Source organism: Mus musculus, chromosome 3 (assembly GCF_000001635.26).
Source record: "Mus musculus strain C57BL/6J chromosome 3, GRCm38.p6 C57BL/6J".
NCBI lineage: Eukaryota > Metazoa > Chordata > Mammalia > Rodentia > Muridae > Mus > Mus musculus.
This window is the reverse complement of record NC_000069.6, coordinates 58,614,779-58,638,041: the sequence shown is the minus strand read 5'-3', so window position 1 is coordinate 58,638,041 and position 23,263 is coordinate 58,614,779. Positions and strand designations below refer to the sequence as shown.

At 43.0% G+C, this 23,263-nt stretch overlaps 1 protein-coding gene and 1 long non-coding RNA gene across 5 annotated transcripts; one reads left to right on the top strand and one right to left on the bottom strand.

Moving 5' to 3' along the window:
• Nucleotides 1–549: 549 nt before the first annotated feature.
• Gm46806 lies at nt 550–2,031 on the bottom strand. The gene is made up of 2 exons (XR_001783856.2): nt 1,245–2,031; nt 550–905 (listed from the first exon to the last, which is right to left on the bottom strand). It is a non-coding gene; the product is annotated as a predicted gene, 46806 (long non-coding RNA).
• On the top strand, nt 822–21,742 carry Erich6 (glutamate rich 6). Of its 4 annotated transcripts, none has more exons than XM_011240167.3 (14): nt 822–1,406; nt 1,924–1,981; nt 7,288–7,382; nt 8,133–8,195; nt 8,519–8,574; nt 8,666–8,782; nt 11,356–11,466; nt 12,887–13,044; nt 13,656–13,754; nt 14,782–14,872; nt 15,564–15,727; nt 16,708–16,863; nt 19,112–19,340; nt 21,469–21,742. In XM_011240167.3, the coding sequence occupies exons 1-14, from the start codon at nt 878–880 to the stop codon at nt 21,730–21,732; spliced, it is 2,190 nt and encodes a 729-aa protein (XP_011238469.2). In that variant the 5' UTR covers nt 822–877; the 3' UTR covers nt 21,733–21,742. The 4 variants fall into 4 exon arrangements, with proteins under 4 accessions (XP_011238469.2, XP_017175143.1, XP_006501772.1 ...); NM_001081262.1 differs by having other exon boundaries at nt 835–1,406; nt 15,564–15,679; XM_017319654.2 differs by lacking the exons at nt 14,782–14,872; nt 15,564–15,727; nt 16,708–16,863; nt 19,112–19,340; nt 21,469–21,742 and having other exon boundaries at nt 12,887–13,092; nt 13,656–13,729.
• The last annotated feature ends 1,521 nt before the right edge of the window (nt 21,743–23,263 follow it).

The following is a 23,263-nucleotide window of genomic DNA, read 5'->3' as shown; positions in this document are numbered from 1 at the left end:
TCGACGGGACCTTCCAAGGGCATCACACTGCAGCTAAACCCAGGTGCCTCCATGTCCCTACTGCGGTGTTCCCAGTGGTCTTTGGATGATATATGTCTAAAATTACAGGCCACTATTCCATATTCATCAATATCCACAAATATCTTAAAGGAATGGTTGTTCCCAGCCCCCCCACCCCCCACAAATAGGCTAACAGAAGTCAAGTGACAGAAGAAATCACACATAGTGACTCATAGGCCTGACCCTGGGCATCTAATGTTCACCATACTTTCCTGGATACTATTTTTAGTATGTGCAAATATTTCACAAAAGAAAATAATAATTTAAAGTACCATGAGTTGAAACAAGGCCCCCAAAACAAAAAGTGGCATGTGGTAGACAGATATCGCTGGAATTTTCTATTTCCAAAACAAAAGGATGGATCAAAGAATCGACCAAACTAGGGCTAGAGTAAACCAAATTATCTCAGCAGCAATATATCTCCAAAAAGTCTTACTAAACAACAAATGTAAGGCAATGTAATCATAAGACGGCAAAGAAAGGCTGGTGTCTAATATAGTAAGCAGAGTTTTACTGGAATTTCCAATAATCATATTTCTAATAAAAATCAAATTCCACAACTCCCTCAGTGCCAAATGACATTATGGGTATCCTCCTTAAAAAGCCAGAAGGTCCGGCTCCAGGGAAAGGGAGGTTGCTTCTCTGCTGGCTAAGAGGGGCTCAGAGACCTAGAGAGCAAAGGCAGAAAGAAGCTTGGCAGAAAGAAGCTTGGCGCAGGGTCCTGAGGCTTTAAACCCTGAAAGGTTCCGAGGTTGCCCTGGGAGACAGACGCTCAACAGCTGCTCCGGGGTCGAGCGCTCCGGGGCTGCCCACAAACATGCGCCCGCGTCAGGGAGTGCGGAAGCCTGGAAAGAGGAACACAAAGTCAAAAAAGCCAGATAAAGCCTCGAAGGGAAAAGAGATGGTAGAGGCAGAGAAAGCGCAGAAGATGCAGAGAGAGCAGGGGGAGGAGTTGGAGCAGGAGGGACAGGAGGAGGAGGTGGAGGAAGAGGAAAAGGAGGAGGAGGCCAAGGAGGAGCAGGGAGCTCAGGAGGAGCAGGAGGGGCAGGGAGCTCAGGGGGTGCAAGGGTGGGATGATAGGGAGGGCCAGCCGCAGGAAAGCCAGAACCTGTTCCCTGAGTCGTTGAACGAAGAAGACATCTGGAAAGCCATAGGCCCCAGTGAAGGCTTTGACGAAGACTCACCGGAATTTCGTCCCCGCTTAATTAGCGTGGTCAGCCCCAGCCTGAGCACTATGTCCCCGCCCAGCAAGGTGTCCAGCCCCTCGTGGGGCGAAGAGGAGCCGCTGCCGCTGCCGCACAGGGAGGGCTCTCCTCCTGCTTCCAGCAGCGGCTCGTCCCACAAAAGTAGCGTTGGGCTTCTCCCTCCCTCGGGATCCTGGCCTGAAGGGCGGCCGGTGCTTCCCCCTCCCCCTCTGCTGCCCTTAACACTAGCAAGTCTTGGCTGATTGCCATGATGGCCCCTAGTGTGGGATCTAAGGGAAATCGGTTAGTAAAAGTAACAGGCCACTCCTGGGGCACTAGTGCCTGTGGGGTGCTCAACTACTTACTGAAGCAGTTCTACCTAACACCTTAACACGCAGCGTTACTGTCTTCCTTTAAAAGGAAGCAGAGCATTTAGAACGAGCTTCTTGGAGTCAGAGTTCACATTTTACTGTGGGTGTATCTTAACTGTTGGGGGAAAGGGTGGTGGTGTCTTTGTGCATTCTAGGATATATTTTTTATCAGCATACACAAATCATACACACACACCTGTGACAACCACCCTGTTTCTGCCCCTCACCAAATGTTCCCTGGGGACAAAATTTCCCTTGGAGAACCGGAGGCATGGAGTGGCTAAACTGTTTAATGTTTCGTCTGACAGGCTATCCCAAAATATTTCAAACATTTAAAAAGGACTTGTCTGAAGTGACTGTAGATAGGTAAGAAAATGTTTTCAATTATCAGTATTTTTTAAATATTTAGTTAGTTATTTAATGTATGTGATTCCACTGTTGCTGTCTTCAGACGCACCAGAAGAGGACATCTTATCTCATTACAGATGGTTGTGAGCCACCATGTGGTTGCTGGGAATTGAACTCAGAACCTCCAGAAGAGCAGACAGTGCTCTTAACTGCTGAGCCATCTCTCCAGCCCGAAAAAAAATCTTTTCCTCAGCAAACAGAAAGGAGCAGAAGCTAAGTTGGGATCAATGGCCTGCAGCTACTGGCTCAGCCCGGAGAAAGTAAAAGCAATTGCACTCACTGAATGGAAAATCTTATTTTTTTTTTTTTTATTTTTAGACAACAGGATTTACTAACATCAGATTTCATGCTCTTGGCCTTGGATTTAATATACTGGCTCCTTAGTATGCAACTGAGGCATGTTTATTACTTTTCAATTTTAAAATGCAAACTGTACCCAAAGTACTTAACAAAACAACACACATATTATAAAAGTAATATAATATAAAAACTGCCAAGTAATATAATTTCCTATGAACATGGAGCTAATACCTCTTTAGGTGCTGTTTGGTTGACCTGGAGGCCAGCCACTATGTTGGACTAGCTGGCTAGCAAGACTCAGGGATCCATCCGTCTTTATCTTCCCATTGCCAGGATTACAAAGCTTAACTCCCATGCACAGCTTTTTTTTTTTTTAATGTATTCTGGGGCTGGGGGTGGAGGATGGAACTCACAGCCTTGTGTTTGCAAGGCAAGCTTATTACCAGCTAAGCTACCTCTCCCCCTCTCCACCCCTTCAACTATAATTTTAAAACACATTTTCACTCGCTTTATCAAAAATCTGGTTTAAGTCTGGACTTCCTTTCCTTTTTATTATTTTTTATTTTTGGTATTTATGTCACTTTTAATTTCCTAGGATTCCGAATTGTAAAGAATTTAAACCTCTACTTTTTGGTTTGTCAGCATTAGTGACGGTTTATAAAATATTAACACTAAATCCACTACTGCTTTCTTCTACCTCTTCTCATTTATTTTTTTTCTAATTAACAACAAATTACATAGAGAGAGAAAGGGTGGGAGAGAAGCAGATCATATTAGCTCCATGTTCATAAGAAATTATATTACTTGGCAGTTTTTATATTATATTACTTTTATAATATGTGTGTTGTTTTGTTAAATACTTTGGGTACAGTTTGCATTTTAAAATTGAAAAGTAATAAACATGCCTCAGTTGCATGCTAAGAAGCCAGTATATTAAATCCAAGGCCAAGAGCATGAAATCTGATGTTAGTAAATCCTGTTGTCTAAAAAAAATAAATAAATAAGATTTTTCCATTCAGTGAGTGCAATTGCCTTCACTTTCTCTGGGCTGAGTCAGTAGCTGCAGGCCATTGATCCCAACTTAGCAGCTTCTGCTCCTTTCTGTTTGCTGAAGAAATTCTTTCCATAAAATTTTTTTCATGTAGTTCTCATGAGTGCTCAAATCTCTAAACTCTTGTAGGTCTGGAATGTCTCCATTTTGCCACTAAGCTTTTACTTATATTATTATATTATATTACTAATACAACCTAGCATACAGACTATGTTTTAAAGCATTGTCCTTCAGAGCTCTGAAAACATTGCCTCTTTGCTTCCCAGGATCCGGTCTCGGTGATCAGTCTATTTCCCAAACCCTTCTGGTTTTCATTTCCTCCCCATTGTCTCTCTTCCTCCCTTCAGAATGCACACTGTGCCTGTTGGGTAGGATTCTCCATCATTTTTCTCTTTTATATTTTCAGCATCTTCCAGATTTTTGATGTTCGGATGTTGGTATACAGCCTGTGTACAGACATTTTTATTCTGTGACTCATGGCTGTAATTCGGAGAACCTGTTACAATTGCTGTTCAGAATCCTTTCTGACTATTCTTTACTGTCTTTGAAGGCCCAATAATATATAAATATGCCATGCTAATGCATCTTTATTCCACTTTCCTTGACCTCTTTCTTTTCTATTATTACTTATTTTTAAGTAACAACAGTCCTTAGTCATCCACTTGCATTCATAAGTGAATGACTGGTAGGCAGCTAGAACGAGCCCTTCCTACAGGGAGCACTTCACTTCTCTAAGGTGGGACAGCTTACAGGAACCCTGGGTGGGCAGGTGAGGGGAGAATATCAAAGCTAGCATTCTCATTGGTCTGTGACTCCAGCATTAGTAAAGAGAAGGATGCTATATTTTATGGTTAAAGTTCTTTATGGTGGGCCTGTCTATCTGCTCTCCCTCCCTTCTTCCTTTCTTCCTTCCTTCCTCCCTTCCTTCCTTCCATCCTAACTTTCTTCTTTCCTGCCTTTCTTTCTTTCCTTGAGTTTGTTGAATCAGTAACCATGTTCTCTGTTTCTCATTCAAGGGGAAAACTGCCCAGGTATATGACCATTTTTCAACAAGCACAATAACAACAAGCTGTTCTTTCCCTTCCTTTAGAAATAAGACCACTGGAGTTGGTGGTTAAAAGTACTTGCCGTTCCTGCACAGGATTCAGGTTCAGTTTCTAGGATCCACATAGTCCCTAACAAGCATCCATCACTGTATCCAGTTCCAGATGCCCTCTATTGGTCTCCAGGGGCACCAGGCCCACATGTGGTGCACATGCATACATGCAGGCAAATCAATCATATACAAAAATAATAATAATAACAAATTGTATTTAAAGAAAACTGATGCCTGTTGCCTCATATAATGGGAGAGCGGGGAGTTTGGGGGGCTGGATCATCCAAGGCCATCTCTTTACTTACTATGATGATAGCCACCATTCTGTCTATGTTTGATTGCATGAAGATAGAAGTTTCTCAGAAATTCCCTTCTGGAAAAACCTCCTCTTGTTTTAAGTGTGTGTGTGTCCTCTGCTCTGGCTTTCCCCCTTTCAAAGAGCTACATATTCCTCACATACCAGTTAGAGCATGTTTTTAAGGCTGGACATTTAAGAGTCTGGTGTTTGCTTGTTTGTTTCAGTAAAATCATCACAAGGAAAAGAAAGAGGATTATATGCTGAGCGGCCATGTTACTGTGTTTTTTAGCTGTGTTATTACACGTCCATGGGGAGCTCCCTCTTCCAGACAAGACTCTTGTGTCTCATAAATCTTTCTAAGAAGATATTTTAGAAGCTAAACACACACACAAATTTCTTTATTGACTTTGGTGAGATCATGGGTTTGTGTGTGTGTGTGTGTGTGTGTGTGTGTGTGTGTGTGTGTTTTAATGCCCTAAAAATGCAGCCAACATCAGTTCAACTCTATTTTCATTTGCCTTACTGCTATTCTCACTGAAATGGGACACTTGAAAGATTGTGGTGGTTTGAGTAAGAATGTCTCCATAGGTTCACGTATTTAAATGCTTAGCCATCAGGGAGTGGAGCTATTTGAGAAAGATTAGAAGGATTAGGAGGTGTGGCCTTGTTGAGGAAGTGAGTCAGTGCGGGTGGTCTATAAAGTTTCAAAAGCCCAATCTCTCCCCTCTCCCCTCTCCCCCTCCCCCCTCCACTCCCCCCTCCCCCCTCTCTCCCCTTCCCTCTTCTGCCTAAGGATCAGGATGTAGAGCTCTAAACTACTGCTCCAGCACTATGCCTGTCAGCTTCCCACCATGTTGATCATGGACTAAAACTGTGGACAAACCCCCAATTAAATGATTTGTAGGAGTTGCCTTGGCTGTGGTGTCTCTTCACAGCAATGAAACAATAACTAAGACACATATGAAAGTGACAAAATAAGTTTTGGACCAAGGCAGAAGCCTCTCTGACTCTTTCAGACATTCCTTTGTCTCCATGGACCTCTATTTCCTTGCCGGTGAAAAGGAAATACTATGGTCTTGGTTAGCTTTTGTAAAGGTAATCAAAATATCACAGGTAAAACAAAATATTCATTCCCACCTAGTATGCTCGCCACAAAGTGAATTCTGTGGCCATCCTCATTTATCTTTCACCTAAAAATTCCATGCAAAAACTTTGGTGGAAGACTAAGGAAGGCAAGGACACTTGCATGAGTAATGTGTTCATTTTTGTTAGCTCTTGCATTGTGGGTGGGGATGGGAGAGAATACACAGCAAATGTCTTGAGATTTCCCTCTCGTGTTGCTTTACTGGTAGTACCCACAGCTTGTCTCTCAGGAAGGTTGGATAAACAAGACTCCCTCAGAGACTTGCATAAGTGGCCTCTGCAGAGGAGCTCTTTGCCTATTCCAGGACCCAGTTGCTTCAGAACTGAAAAACAAAAGCACTTCACTGATGCAATGTGCCAGGAAACTAAGTGTCAAAATGACCGGGGAAGATACAGTTGAACTCTGGTGGAAAAGTAACAATGCTAAATTGAAGGATTGAAGTAATGTTGTTTGATCATTTTAGAAAATACAATTCTTTAATTAAAATGCCAAGAAATAAGGGATATTGGAAAACAACATTTACTTGTTATCAGTAGAGTTACTAAATTCTTACTTCCCTGCATTAATCAAATACCTGATTAAACTACTCAGAGAAGGAATGGAGGTCTCTTAATTACAATGTGTTTGCCATAACATCAGCGCTTTTTAAAAAGTCCATATAATTTCTTAGCATTCAGGAAATATAGGTAGCCAAGCTCAAGGCCAGCCTGGTCTGTAGAGCAACTTCCAGGATAGCCAGGCTACACAGAGAAACCCTGTCTTGAAAAACAAAGCAAACAGAGGATTCCATTATTTCTCGTGTGTGCTCACGTATGTGTGTGCAGTGTGTGTGTGTGCACGTTTCTGTGCTGGTATAATAGTCATGCCTGCGTGTAGAGGTGAGAAGTACCGCCGTTTATTGCTCTCCACCTTGTCTTCTTATCCGAGATGGTCTTTCACTGAACCTGGAGCTCACCATTGTGGCAAGGCTGCCTGGCCAGAAAGCCCAGCCCTATATCATTCTAAAGTAAAGAAAATGAACACTTTGTATACCACTTAACCTCATGTGCCTGAATCTCTTTAGGACTCCCATCATTCCTGTCTGTCTATGGCATTACATAACTCCTAATAAAACTCTGACCCAAAAGGCCAGTTCTCCTCATTGTCCCTCATGGACCTCAACTCTGAGAACTTTCAGGAAGACTTTCCAAAGAACTTATTTGATCAAACATATCATGTTTAACTTTACTGAAAATATAGGAATGGAAGAAAATATTTTAAAAGAAAACATCAGAACTTTCGATGGGCATATGTTATTCAACTAAAAATATACTATGTAGAGTAGACTTGCTAACAATCATGTAATTACACTCTAACATGTTGATTTAAATTTCAGAGACATGTATCCAAGTTTGTATGAAAGAGTTCAGATGTCAGTACAAACAGAAGATGAAAGTTGGCTTCAACGAATTTCTGCTAAAAAGCAGATAAGTGAGTCCTTTGATTGTTTAGGTTTTATTGGGAGGTTGGCTTGCAAACTGGAAGTTCAGCTGGTACGGAAGGTCATTAGAGCTGCTGCTGAATCTGGGCAGTGCACATAAACATTGAGATACCGGGCAACTTTGTTAACCTCAGCAGCATCTGTTAGCCGAGAAACAAGCCCTCATGTGACACCAGACCTCCTGGCACTTCCCAGCATGTTGTTCCAGCATCCTAAGTGGACTAAAACAGCATGGTCAGCTTTCCACATCAGGAGTGGCTGTTTCTCTGAAATGACTGCTTGGTAGTCCATTATAGGGTCATGGGATGCTCAAAGGTTAGTTGTTTTATTAAGCCCAGAGAAGGCCTTAATGATAATCTTTGTGCATTAATTTTTATGCTCGAACTACCACTTCTGTTGACACAATGCCTTAAAATATGTTTAATGTTTTCTTCAGATAACAGACATTCCCCCTGACAGGTCACCTTCTAATCCTGTCTCTAATGACTCTCATTGTCCCTGGTTGCTCTGGGACAGAGAGGGTTGTTATATCTCGGCAGCCACCTTCTTTGTGTCTGAATTCATCTGTCATTCCAACTCTAGCTGTTTTAAACCTAGGAATCTATGCAGAGTGACAAACACGGGCACTTATTTCTCTTATGATTTTTTTCACACTCAACTTTGTTTCTCAGTTTTCAAGATTGATGATGAATACATTCATATGTTGTTGTTGTTGTTGTTGTTGTTGTTGTTGTTGTTAGAAAGAATACCATCTATTGAGATAACGGAAACACTGCCACAAACTCAAGCTTCTATGTTAAGAGGTAAACGGTTGCTTGTTTTCATCATCTTTTGCTGGAAAAGACAAGCTGTCAGTAAAGGACACACCTGACTCGTACAGTGCTGAGAATGTACCCTGTCAAGCAGTGCAAGCGGAAGGCTTGGGTGGGGGAGGAGGGTGCATGTGTATGAACGTGCACGTGGATGTGCATGTGTGTGCACATATGTGTGTACATACATACCTATTCCTGCTTAAGTGTGACATCCTAGTAGGTTAGGGTTGGAGGGAATCTCTAAAATAGAGGGAAGCAGAACACACTGCAAAATGGTTTGCCATTTTTCATTTGAATCCATCCTTTCTCTTCAGAAAATTGGGTAATTAATCCTGAAGAGCCCAAGCTAAGCATTTTATGTGAGATGGAGGTAAGAGCTATTCGTCATAATAACTAAGACATTGTTCTTGTAAAGTGACTTATTCAATCTTTAATTGTTTTCTCTCTCTCTTCTTATTTAGTTTAATGAAGACTTTGTAAATTTGTTTGAAACTTCTCTAAGGACGTTACCCAGCGTTGGGCCACCGGCCATTCTGTCCTTTAGGAAAGAGTACTCGTATATGGATGTGAACTTTAAGGTACTTCAATTCATATGCTTTACTATTTTGTAAAGGGCCATATGGGGTCACACAGTGATTTGTACAGTAGATGTGAATATACTTTAAAAGAATCAATGCAAAGAGTTCCTTTACTTAGAATAGGTGGCTTTCTAACTCCTCCCATCCAAGTGCCATAAAACAAAAGAGCCTCTACCCTATGGTTTAGGAGGCTACGAGTCTGGATCTGGGTATCAACAGGGTCACCACTGTAGTGAGACTCTCTTCATTTTCCTGGCTTTACAGACTGGTGGACAGTGTAGCCATTCTTGGCTGGCATTTGTACCCTGCAAGTGTCTGCCTCAGTATTCACTGGCTTCCTGTTGGGTCCCTATATCCAAAGGTCCTTCTCTACTGACACCACCAATAATACTAGATTAAACCTATCCCAATAACCCCATTCTAACTTGGTGACCTTAATAAAGACCAAGTACAGTCACATTTCCAGGTACCAGAGATTAAATGTCCAATGTATCTTCTGGGAAGACACAGTTCAACCAACAGTAGTAGTCACAAAGTCTACAAATACAGGTGAACTTTTGCCATATTTACTGATATTAAGGAACCAGTTAATGCCAGTATTTGATAAGCTAGATAAAGGTTTCCTTAGTAATTCCATGGGCCAGAGTGGTAAAGAAATGACTGGAAGCACAGCGGTTGCCCAATCTGGGATAGCATACTACCATGTGAAGAGAATGCACACTCCTGGATCCAAATCCCCTTGATGATGTCTTCTGAGATGTGCAGGTGATGTTTTGTGCATAGGAAGAGTAAGTAAAGAGTTTTGCCCCAGTATCACAGCACATATGCAGGACTGAGTAGACTCTGGGAATGCAATGATGTCAGCTCATTGCTGTTATGCACAACAGAACTGTGTGGTACTAACAAATACCTTAAAAACCACGTAACATAACACCAACAACCATTTGATAAGCTGTTTATCCCAGTTTGGAAACCTGATAGTCACTCCGCAGACTCTGGAATTTTTTACCTGAACAGAATACCCTTCCTCTAAGCCAGAAGGGCTGATATCCAGAGACTTCTCTTGAACTGGTGGGTTATACCCTTCCTCTGACTCCCACAGATGGGCTTGGCCATAAGAAACTCCTTGTGGACTCTTTTCCAGGGATATGTCCTAACCTGGACAAGCCTGGCTCCTCTGGCTCTAGAAGCAAACATTGCCAGTAGCATTAACATTTGTTGAGTTCAGGAATGTTAGCAGCTGACCTCTCTTGCACTCCTCTTCATACTCTCTTTGCATGAAGAGTCCAGTGGCACTCATGGTCTTTCAAAGACCTGCCATTTGGCTTCATTGTCAGGTACAGGAACAAAAAGACTCATGAGCCAAAAACTGTACTACGAGGTTTCTTGTATAGAAGTGGTCATCACGTCATCGTCGTTACCATTTCATTTTTTATCATCTCTGTACTGCGAGGCTTTGCCCACTAAGCACTCTGGTTGGCTGGCATTAAGCTTATTGTGGGACGGTTTTGACATTCTATAGAGATTCTTTGCTTGAGTGGCCAGTTCCTATCTACATTAGCTAACTTGGTCACCTTTAGAACTGGATACCCTGTCTTGCAGGATAATTTTCATGGGAAATATAGATGTGCTGGCACTGTTCATACCCTGAAAGGCACATCTGGATCTTTTCCTAAGGTATTTTTCTAAGGCTCAACTACTCACCTGCCCAGAACCCTCTGAAATCATAGCTGTAACAAATACCAACATGGCCTTAGTGTAGTAACCTCTCACAGTTACCTGACCCATCCTGACTTCTGTTTTGTTTGTTTTACCTCATGGTCCCTAGCTAATGATGCTGTTTCAGAAGGCTGTAGAATCTTTAGGAGGTGGAGTCTTGCTGGAGGACATGGGTCCCTAGGAGTGGGTCTTATGGGTCACATAGACTGTCCCATTCAGGCCCTCATGCTCTGCTTCCTGACTGCTAAGGCAATGTAACCAGCCACTTCACATTCTTGTTACCAAAGCCACAAGGTACTACCACTGCCACACCTTCACTGCCATGATAGACTGTCTCCTCTAAGTCACAAGCCAGAAGAAATGTTTCTTCATTAAAGTCAGTTCTGTCAGGAATTCTATCACAGAGACATAGAAAGTAGCAACCAGGTATACAGTAATGCCAAGGCTTTTTCTTACTAGCATTTGCAGGTTACATAGTCTCTACCTCTGCCCATTCCAGAGGACTCTGAGGTCATCCTTTCTATAGCGCCCCCATTTCCATAGCGCCGAAGCACTTGACTTTGCCAGAGAGCAGCCGTGGAAATGCACGGCAGGGCTCCTTAGTCCCTTCTAACACTGGAGTGGAAATGTAACATGGCAGATCTTGCCAGCTTGGTCACTTCAGCTACAAAATCTCAGACCCTTAAAAGGTCTCCATCAAGTATTTCTGTGGTGATTGTTCTCAAACAAATTGGCACATCCCCCATTGCCTTTGTGGTCCTGATGAGTGTTCACTGCCCACAACCCCGCTCCTCTTACTCCTAAGCTTACTGGGCCTTAGGACACATCTTCACTTTCTCTCTCTTTCTCTGAAGGATGAACAAGAGCTGGAACCCACGTGTGAATTTTGTGGAAGTGATCTACGGTCATTGTTTTTTAAGATGGACACTTCCTCTGAAAACATTCAAACCAAACCAAAATCATATGTAAGTTAGTTCTAAACAAGATTTTGACTGAGGAATGTGTGTTATTTTTAAACATATGTAGCATTTTCTCCTGCTTCTTTCTCTTACATTATCATTCTTAAGGGTTAGGTGTTAGTTGTCAAGAAAATGCCAATCACATCCACTAGGAAGCTATAATTTAAAAGACTGATAATAACATGTTGACAACGCTCTGTAGGAACTAACAGTATGTTTAGCCTGGTGCTATCACTTCTTTAAAAAAAAAAAAGATTTATTTATTATATATATATGAGTACACTGTCACTATCTTCAGACACACCAGAAGAGCACATCAGATCTCATTACAGATGGTTGTGAGCCACTATGTGGTTGCTGGGAATTGAACTCAGGACCTCTGGAAGAGCACTTAACCACTGAGCCATCTCTCCAGGCCCCTGACTTCCACTTCTTTAAACACTTTGACAACTTTTTCAGGAAAAAACACTTCCACAATCAACATAATTCCTAAGTGTTTGTTAAGCATGGATTTTTTTAATTATTTATTCTTCTTTTATATATTATATCCTGACTGCAGTTTTCTCTCCCCCTCTCATCCCAAGTCCTTCACCCCCAACTTCTCCTAGAACCACTCCTCCTCCATTTCACTTCAGAAAAGGGCAGGCCTCCCAGGGATATCAACTAAACATGGTATAACAAGTTACAATAAGACTAGGCATATATATATATATATATATATATATATATATATATATATATATATCATCATATCAGGGCTGGACAACCTAGTAGGAGGTTCTCAAAAGATCTAATGGGATGCAGGGGATTATTTCAATTTTGTTGTATTTAAAAATGAACTTTTGATACAAAGACATGATTGCCATGCCTGGAGCAAGCAGTACATGTGTAGTTAAGGTAGGGCACAGACACGGGTTTAACCATAAACAGGAATGAACCAAGTTTGTCTTTACTAGAAGATGGTTTTTAAGCCTAAGATGGAGGCCGGCTGGTTCCTTGCATGGTAGCATATGCTGTATTTCCAGTGCTTGGGAGGTGGAGAGCAAAAAACTCACAAGCTCAAGGTCATCCTTGGCTACACAGAGAGTAGACTTGGATAAATGAGCTACTGTCTCAAAAACAAAGAAAGAAGCAGATATCTGATTTGTGGCAGTTCTGAGGAGGGTGGGGTCCACTGTTTGTGGGTACAGATTTCATCTGAACTGACTGGTGATGGGTACTCTGAAGTACTGAAAGAAACAGCTGAAATGAGGCTTGGAGGCATGTGGATTGCGTAGAGTGTGAACATCACCTCACCAAAGCTAATAGAGGAAAGAAGAGCTATAGCCTCTTGTTACCCACACCTCATTGTGGTTTGGGGGGTTCACCCTCTGTGACCTCTTTATCTACTATCCATGACAGGATCATAGCTTCTTTTGTTTTTCAGAGGTGCTGCTGTCTTCAGTTTCAAAATCTTCTTGATTATATCAACGAGGAAATGCTAACCATCAAACCCCCTGCGCTGGAGTTAATCAGCATCTCACCTCATGCAGCGTATGGCAGTGACATTGACAGGCTCAAGGCAAAGGAGAAGGCTCTGCAGAAGTAATGCAGGCCCTGGTGCTGAGCCAGACAGGATCCACTGACTGAAGAGTACCTCATAAGATGAACCTTGGTTTCTCAAAATATAGAATTATGAGAATACGATCCTTATAAGGAAGTAGAAATGAGCTAAAGCAAGCTCATTATAATTCCTGGTCAATGTTGTGAGATTCAAAAGTTCCCATAAAAGCCAGGGATACAACTTAGTAGTAGAATACCTCCCTTGTGTATACAAGGCCCCAAGTTAAGTCCCTTGCAACACACACACACACACACACACACACACAGAGAGAGAGAGAGAGAGAGAGAGAGAGAGAGAGAGAGATACTAAATAATAATAGTAATACCAATAATGATGATATTAGAGACAAAATCTAATGAGCTCACTGACTCACTGAAGTAGAGATTGTCAAACATAAATTATCAGGGCAATTCAGAATTCCTAGGCTGGAGAAATTTACCCATAGGACCACTTGCAGGCTCTGACTACATAAAATAGATTCATGAGTGATAAAAGGCTAAAACAGCAAAGGATGAGCTGGTGAGATGTGTAGGGCACTGTTTCCACTTTCAACCATCACTCCAATTTATGCTTGGTTGTTTTGATTCTGTAGAAAACAAGAGCGTCAGATGGCCAGACATTTTGCGATAATATCACATGATCAGAGCCCCACAACAACTGATGATGGTAAGACTTTTGTCACGGATGCCCTGTATCATCAGAAAGCTCACATGCTGGGCCATGGCATCAAACTGGCATGTTTTAAAATAATGCTGAAAATGTCCATTTGTAAGGATCATGAAGCTTGTATCTGGTAAAACGGGTCAAGGGATGTGAGGTTCAGGCCCTCTGGCTTTTAGAGGTCCCAGTCTCTGTCCCATCGTTGGTGGCTGAAGTAAATAGCAGCATCTCAGGATGTCCCCAGACAGTGGCCGGGTGCTACCAAGTGTGTGTCTCTTGTGTTAGAGAGCATCCCTTGCACTCTGTTCCCAAACTTGTATGTGGAAAATCTATCGAAAGACACCCGAATACTTCCTTCCTGTACTCGGGCACCAGGGCTGGTCAGTAGAGGTCAGAACTGGGACATTTGAAGAACTGAATTTAGCATCAGAAATCCTAGCTTTATACATTTGATGGCCTCCTCATCTAATTTGGAAGAAATAACTTCATTTTCCAGTCAGCGTCAAGTTTCTTCTGCTGTGGAAAAGATACTTAAGGCAGTCAGTTCCGTTTGTAGTTTTGTAAGTAATTGTGTAATCTTATAGGGAGCTTCTTGACATCCACTGTCTTGTACAGAAACTAAAATCCACAGTGATGGCAGCATACACATCTCAATTCCAGCCAGGTAGGTCTCTGGGTTCTTGAGACCAGCTTGGTCCACAGAGAATTCTAAGCCAGTCGGGGCTATATAGTTGAGACCCTGACTATGGAAAAAAAAAAAAAAAAAGGAGCCAGGCAGTGGTGGTGCACACCTTTAATCCCAGCACTTGGGAGGCAAAGGCAGGTGGATCTCTGAGTTCGAGGCCAGCCTGGTCTACAGAGTGAGTTCCAGGACAGCCAGGACTACACAGAGAAACCTTGTTTCGGAAAACCAAAAAAAAAAAAAAGAAAAGAAAAGAAAGAGAGAGAGAAAGAAAGAAAGAAAAAAAGGACAGAGAGAAGGAAGGTGAGAGAGAGGAAGAAGAGGGAGGAGAGGGAAGGAAGGAAGGAAGGAAGGAAGGAAACCAGGGAAGGAGGAGGGAAATTCAGAAAACATACTCTCAGAATTCCATCACCCAGAGAGAAGCTGGTAACATTTTGAAATACAGCTTCCCTTGCTCTGCCTTCCCAGTCTACACGTTTACCTGTATAATTTTTTTAAATTGACTCAAGCATATATTTAATTTTACAACTGTTTTTTATGTAACATTAAAAGTATTTAAAAGGCAGTAGACCTTGGGTTCCAGAACTTTTTGTACCACACAGTGCTGTGAGCCTGTTCCAGCATTCGGGACAGCTCTCTGCCTTCCCTGTTACAGAATTACAACTTACTTCCTTGAATTAAATATCTAGGAGGAGACATTCTAGGTAAGAAATTCAGATATTTTCCAGCTCTGATATATTTTGACCCCTAACACCCAAGAACAAAAAGTCAGAAACCACTTCACCATAGGACACTCAGACAGCCAGGCCACGGAGTTGGGGCATAAACACCATCCAGTATCTCTAGAAAAAGAGGTAAAAACAAACACAACAATTAAAAAAAAGAAAAAAGAAAACAAGCAACCCTTCTCACTGAGTGCCTCCTGTGGAACAGAGTCATTTTAAGTCAATGTCCCAAATGTTACTCAAACCCAACGATAAGCCAGAAAAATGAGGCCCATGGTCTCAAGTGATAAGGCTGTACCCACCCCCATGAGAAAGAATGGGAGCTCTGCTTTCATTAAATAATTTGCCCAGCTTTTACTACTAGCTATTTACTACTAGTGGCTCCTAACTCTCATAGAGGCTGTGGCTGATTTTCAAAAGGATTCAAACTCAGTCTTGGCTTAACTTTACCTGTGAACAGTCTGTGTGTACGGATCTCATTCACACCGAGATGCGATGTTCAGTGTACTTTGGTTTTGATGCTAGTGTGGATGGCACGATTCTCTTGACGTCATTTTCAAAATGTTCCCTGCCATACAAAGCAAGCCAGTTGATTTGGTATGTTGGTCTTGCAGCCTACAGTTACAGTCTGCCTGAACTCATTCATTGGTTCTAACATTTCATTCTGTGGTCCTAAGCACTTCTGTATAGACAGATTGCAAATATGGTTTTTACCTTCCCTTCCAATCAGATGTTTTCCTTTCCTAAGCTTTCCATGGTTAGAGTTTTCATATATAATTGACTAGAAGGGGCCAGCAGGGTACTTTCCCCCAAGTACCCCGATGACCTAAATTCAGTCCTTAGGATCCACATGTTAGAGAGAGAACTCAGTCCTTCAAGTTATCCTCTAACCTTTAAACACACACCACACACAGACACCACACACACACACACACACACACACACACACACCACACACCACACACCACACACCACACACACACACACCACACCACACACACACCACACACCACACACACACACACACACACACACACCACACACCACACACACACCACACACACACCACACACCACACACACACACACACACACACACACACCACACACCACACACACACACACACATCACACCACACACACACACACACACCACACACCACACACACACACACACACACCACACAGACACCACACACACACACATGAATACCTATTGAGATGATCATGCTTTCTTTTGCTTTTTATTCTGTTAATGTGGTATACTAGTTGATTTTTCAGATGTTGAAGCAACCTTACATTCATGGGATGAATTTAATTTTATCATGATGCACAAACCTCTTCCATGTTTCTAAGTTCTATTTCTTACAACTTTGTTGGGAACTTTTGCATTTCATAAATTCATTCCGATTCATATAAAGGCATACAACTCTTTTGTATTAAAAGTAACAGAGACCCTTTCTCTGAAAGGTCTTCGAGATTATGCTTCATAATTTCGAAGAGATCCTCACAAATCAGCTTTATCCCACAAATAGTCCAGGATCACTAGCTTACTCGGAGGACCTTATCTGATCTCAGCTATCCGTCTGGAAACCTAGCCATTATCCGATTGCCCAACAAGACAGATGGTTTTATTTGTATAATCCAAGAAGACACGCCCACCAACCCTACTATCCTGGCACTGTTTGACTCCTCCGGCAGAAGCTCCTGCTATCACCCCAATGGAAATGTCTGGTAGGTGTCTCAGGTCCTTGCTGCTATTTTAGTATTTTTGATGATTTTTTCACTGTTTTTAATTGTATTTTTTTTTCTTCAACAGTAAGAAAGGCTTTTGAGAGACTTATTAAAGTTAATGATCTTTAGATAATAATATAACTCAGAGCCACACTACACCATGTTGCTTCCTCTTGAGGTACATTCCTAAGTAGAGGTCTTCCTGTCTCTGTGTCAGACAATGATACACAAACAAAATCCCTGGATCCAGAAAGCCTGGAAAGGCATTTTCCATGCACATCTGGCAACACCAGTTCTGCCCCTGGCATGCACAGATGAAGGTGGGAGGAGAGAACTGCCTGGACAAAGTCATCCCAGGACCCCTACACACATGTTGTGGCTTACAGGCAACCCCCACCATACACACTCCATGTATACACACATAATAATAATAGAGGAGTCAAGTCTCTATAGGAAGATCCTATATACACTCTATGACTTCATATTACGTCCTTCAATCTGAAAGAAAAATCTGGGTTCCAACTTCAGATACAATGTAAGCCTTTCGGAAAGGTATATACTTTTTTTAAGGGCACACTCTTACTCTATAGCCCTAGTTAGACTGTAATTCCTTCTACAGGGCAGGCTAGCCTCACATTTGTGACCTTCATCTTCTGAAGTGCTAGATTACAGGTATAAGCCACCATGGTTGGCTTTTCAAATCATATGTAGCTACACTCTCACTCATAAAACTCTGTCAGTAACTGGCCAACCTTGAACCTTGTCATTGCTCACCAAACTGGGACACAGTTAGGTATCTGTATTTCCCATAGTAGTAATCAGTCCATTAACACAGTGTATAATGGTCAATTTCTACTTATCCTTCAGGATTCAGTAGTAAGTCTGTGTTACATTGAGTGGAGTGTTGTAACTGTCACCTATATTAACTCAACAAGCTGTAGAGGCCAGTTGATTTTAGGGATCTTAAACCACATGAGCTGAACTCTTGAGTACTCTGACTGGTCCTGGCATCCTCAAAGCCCCTTCTCTCTGCCTCTGTGCAGCACATCTGTGTTCTCTGTGCACTGAAGCTCCTTGAAGGCACAGCCTGACTCTTTACCCTTACACAGCTACATCTACAATATAAACTCCAAGAACAAAGAACAGATTATTGTTACTTGAAAGACAGTGAGATCATTCCCATGGGTGATCTCTGAATCCAGTAAGATACCTCCTGGGCATTGCATTTCTCTTGCTATCAGGTTAGTATCAGTAGTAGTCAGTCAGTGCTAGAGAAACAAGGTATTAGTTATCTTACTCATGGGGGCTTTCATGAGCATTTCCCAGAGTTAAAAAGGAAATGAATTGCCAAAGTAGGCCACCCTTCTGAGAATACAGAACTCTCCTCATGGTAGGGATGGTTACCTCTGCTGAGGTGAGGTAGGGTGAGAATGGGATTTCCCAGTAGAATGGCATGGCAGTTAGTGCCACAGAACCTTGCACAAGCATGACTGTGTGTACTGTAGCAGATATGGCGCTGGCAATGCCACGTGACTGGAGAGGCCCAGTTGATTCAAGTCACATCTTTGCTCTGCTCTAGAATTTTTCTCCATTGCAGTGAACTCAAAAGTACCCCGAGCCCCTGCTCTCCACACCCAGCCTCCAAACCCTCCTCCTCAGTGGACACTTGTGCACCCCAGCTCATGCACTGAACCAAGGCCCTGGCTTCAGTCACCAGCACCCTCTCGCACACACCCCAAAAAGCATAAAAGGGGCTTAATTTGTAACTGTGTCAGCGCTCTTAAACAAGGACTGATTGGGCATCTTCCAAATTTACATCCACTGCCCTACATTTTGGCCTGATGGAAATCTAACCATTGATCCCTCCTCTTCAGGAAGTACTTCCCTCTGCATCCTTTCTCTTCCCAGATGAAACCTCTAGGGCTTCCCTTTACCTCCCAGCCATTTTGGAACCTACTTTAGTTCAGTATAGTTCAATTTAAACCTAGTATTTCAAATAAGGTAACGTGATTAGTGTCGCCTCTGAAGTTATCTAAGGATTCCGCCATTCATCTGTCCTGGTTAAGCTGTGGCAGAGCCAATTCAGCCTTGAATTATGCTGCTTTCATTGGTGAGGCTTTTTTGTTTCTGTTTTTGAACCAAAGTCCCACTCTGCCATTCCTCCCCCTCGCATCAGGCTGAACGCTGTGATGGCAGGAGTGAGCCACGACACCTTGGTCTATTAATGATCATTCTGGTTGCCTTCCAGGGTATACATCAACATACTGGGAGGCCAGTACTCAGATCAAGCCGGCAACAGGATACGAACTTGGAACTGGTCAAGTACCATGCCTTCCTCATCCTTTGTCTCATTTAAACCTGTCTTTCTGGCTTTGAACCGTTACATTGGAATTCGCATCCTAGAACAAGACAAGGTCTCCATTAATTTTCTAGCTATGGGCCAACAGGCAACAATCAGCCTTGGAACCAAAGTAATGGTATGTGCATTTAAAAAGTGGTTTAAGCTGGACAGTGGTGGCTCATGCCTCTAATCCCAGCACTTGGGAGGCAGAGGCAGGCAGATCTCTGAGAGTTCAAAGCCAGCCTGGTCTACAAAGTGAGTTCCAGGACAGCCAGAGCTATTACACAGAGAAACCCTGTCTGAAAAAAAAAAGTTTAAATCATTTAGATTTTAAGAGTAAAATAGTTTTGTTAATGTTATCACTGATAAAATATACTTATGTATAATCTATCTACTGATAATTTTAGGAATTCACAATGAGCGTTTCCTATGAAACTGAAGCGACCTTACATTTTCTTCTATTTTAAAATTCCTTTCAGTTCAGATTTAAGTCCACAGAGCATCTTTGCGTGTTCATTGTGTGGCTGCATTTGGCAGCCTCCTCAGGCCTGTTTTAGGGTTGATGTTGCAAGGTTCCTGTTTCCTCCCTGCTATGGCAGAAAGCCCTATAAGCTGAGCCAGGAAACCTGGGTTCTAACCTAGGAAAGAGCTTAGAAACACAAGCTCTGACTCTTTGGAGACACTGCTAGATTGATTGCCTAGGTCTTCATCCAGTCATCACCTACCCTGAGCTTCCCCTAGACTTGGCCCCGCCCTACACTGGCTGATCCAGGCTGCCTCTCCCGCTGACAATGACCTCTGGAAGGAACAGGCTTGCTCTCCTTTCTTTATCCTAGTGTTTGATTAGAGTGCACTTTCCATGAGGGCCATAATGTAGCATTGAAGAACACAGACATCAAGTTACAGTCTGTAAATTAAAATCTCACCTCTGCCCCCTTGGCTATGTGAGTGAACTTTATTTAGCTATCTATAAAGTAATGATTCCTATCTCTAAGTTGCTGTGTGGAGTCTATGGAAATGTAAAATACTAAACATGGTACCTAGTACTGACTATGCACTGAGCCAACAAAGCTGCCATACAGATGTCGAGAGATAGTCACAGAAGCTGGTGTGCTTCCACATGCAAAATGACTTGGGGCACACCTCTTAAACTCTGAAAAGCTTCACTTCATCTGCTTTTAAAGGAGGAGATTGCTCCAGATTTTCCAAGTGCCTTCATCTTGGGAATTTGTAATTCATATGCATTCATGCATTCCATATGGAACCTCAATATTCAGCACAGGCAGGATATCTTAAGAGCAGCAAACAAAGGGAGACACAGGCTCAACCGGAAGTAGGTTCGGCATGATCCTAGGCCCTACCTGGGTTCGGCTCTTAGTAAATTTCTTTCTGGGTTAGAAATGTACAGTGCTAATGCCAGCTCATACAGTAATGTATAGCCTCCTTTTGAGTACATTCTCTGAAACACAAAAATGTCCTCCTGGGCACCTTCACAACCCCCTCCCCCCATTGCTTCTCTTCTTGTCTATTAGAAATGAATTTTAACAAGGAAAGGGCATTTTGATGCAAAAAAGAAGACTCCAATGCTAACAGTTTTTATCTTCCCCACTGTTTTCACAGTTGCTCTTTCTCTGGAGGGTGGGGTGAGAAGTCAGTGCTCTTGGTGCCCCTGCATCCCTACCTGCCTGTGAAGGCGCTGCCTCTGCTGCTCTTTTGCCTGCCCCACTGAGGACAAGTGTCCTCCTCCGTGGCCCTGAAGCTGCAGGCGAGGAGCAGCTGCAAAAGGAAGTGCGGAGGAAGCAGACAGGGCAAATGAGGCGATTAGCAATGGAGTCCTGGAGGTCAAGACACATAAAAGGAGTGTTAGCTGCTCCCAGGCTATCTTCTCTATGAAAATGTCCCTCTCCATACTTTTCCCTGGGCCTTCGGAGCATCCCTCGTCACCTCTGCTCCACTAGACACTTTCTAGGGAAGAGACTATTTAAGGTAGATTCAGGAGACACTAGTTACATTTTGTGAATAAATTATAGGCTTTGAAAGTGTCTAAAGTCCATTTGCTCTCTCAAGTCTCCGTGGCATGACAATCTCTTTCCTCATTAGCAGTGAAATTGTCCCACTTGCCCCACCCCCAGATCAGTGCTCAGCCCCCCGCCCACCAGCCCACTTCCGCTCCTCATGGACACTCACCTCTCTCTCTCTCTCTCTCTCTCTCTCTCTCTCTCTCTCTCTCTCTCTCTCTCTCTCTCTCTCTTTGTGCTAACAAGCTCCATGATCCAGAGGAGGTTCCAGCCCTGTGGTTCCTGAGTGGAGACGACCTTCTGCTGTTGGCCAACTTAATAAAGATCCGGCGATTGTTCAATAAGCTGGAAGGATGCATGAATTTCCCCATAAGTCAGGCTTGGGAAAAGTTAAAGCAACCTCCCTACCTTTCTTCACTCTCTCTAAAACTACTTGCCCTCTGCCATAATTCTGGCATACAGCAAAAAACAATGGAAACAATTATAGATCTAATAAAAGAAGAGGAGTAAGGAAGTGTCATAGGGCCTTTGTTGTTTTGCTTTGTTTCGTCTTTTAAGGGACATGATATAAGCCCCTTGAGGTACACAAGTGGCCATGCCCCTTCTCTGGGCATTTCCACATTACACCCACAGAACATCTAACTTCCCTAATGGCTAGACGCAGCCCACACCATACAAAGTAAAAAGCCTAAGCTCTGGACTTGAAATCCCACCAATTCCTGTAGTTTGAATTCTTAAAAAATCCCAGGGCAGGGTTCCTGCCCACCTCAATGGTTTATGTTATGTTCCCAAATGAAAGACACACACACACACACACACACACACACACACCCTTGTATTTTCATATGCCTTAAGCAGCACAAGAGCTGTTGCCTAACCTTCATGCTGTTAGAATCTACCTCAATATCTCCGAGTTACCGCTTATTCCTATGTTCCCTCTTGGCTGCTCTTAACTCAGTTGAGCAGCCCTCTGGACCACGTTATCTTAGCCCTTTTACATGGCGGCTCTGGTTCTCCCTCCTGCATGAAGTTCTTCCCTGGTGGCTCTGGCCTCTCCTGCACACTCTTCTAAGGCACAGCGGCTCTCCTTGTTTCCCTTTCTTGAGGTCTCTAGCCCTGGAAACCTAAAAACCTACCTCTACCGCCCCCCCCCCCAGCTATTGGCTGCTGGCATCTCTATTTACCAATCAGAATTAACTAAGGGTAGGTTCCCAGAAGCTATGTGCAAACTCCAGATTTTGGGGGGCCCAACACTTAGCATTATGATAACAGCAAAAGACAAAACCTCAACAGTCCCCACTCTGGAAAAGTCCAGCCCTCCAGAAATCTTGTATAAACCCTGTCCTCTGCTCAGCCCTCTGCTGCTTCTCACCGCACACAGGCAGCCACCTTCCTGGGTTCTTTCCTCCCAATAAATCACTTGTGTGAAGTTTGTTAAGCAGTGTGACTTTGTGGTATTCCTTGGCTCTCAATTGTCAGGACACTTTTCCCCTCAGACCTGTAACACGTGATGTTTCAAAGAGTGAACCAAATGCCTAGGAAATATCAAGAAATACTTTATGTAAACATTAAACTTTGTGGGGTTATGGATATGTAGAAATGGGGCTGTGAATGAAGGGCAGGGGGTGGAGTGTTTGCCTAGTACGCACAAAGCCCTTGGTTTGATCCCCAGTATTACATAAAACTGGTTATGACGTGTGTGTTGATATAGACCTGACCTCCCAGCACTCGGGAAATGTGGGCAAGAGGATCAGGAGTTCAAGGCTGGAGGATGGTCTGGGCTTCATGAGACAATGTTGAAGAGGGAGAAGGAGAAAGAGGAAGAGGAGGAGGAAGAAGAGGAGGAGGAGAGAAGAGGAGGAGGAGGAGGAGGAGGAGAGAAGGAGAAGGAAGGAGGAGGAGGAGGAAGGAAGAAGGAAGAAGGAAGAAGGAAGGAAGGAAGAAGAAGAAGAAGAAGAAGAAGAAGAAGAAGAAGAAGAAGAAGAAGAAGAAGAAGAAGAAGAAGAAGAAGAAGGGGGAGGGGAAGAAGGGGAAGAAGAAG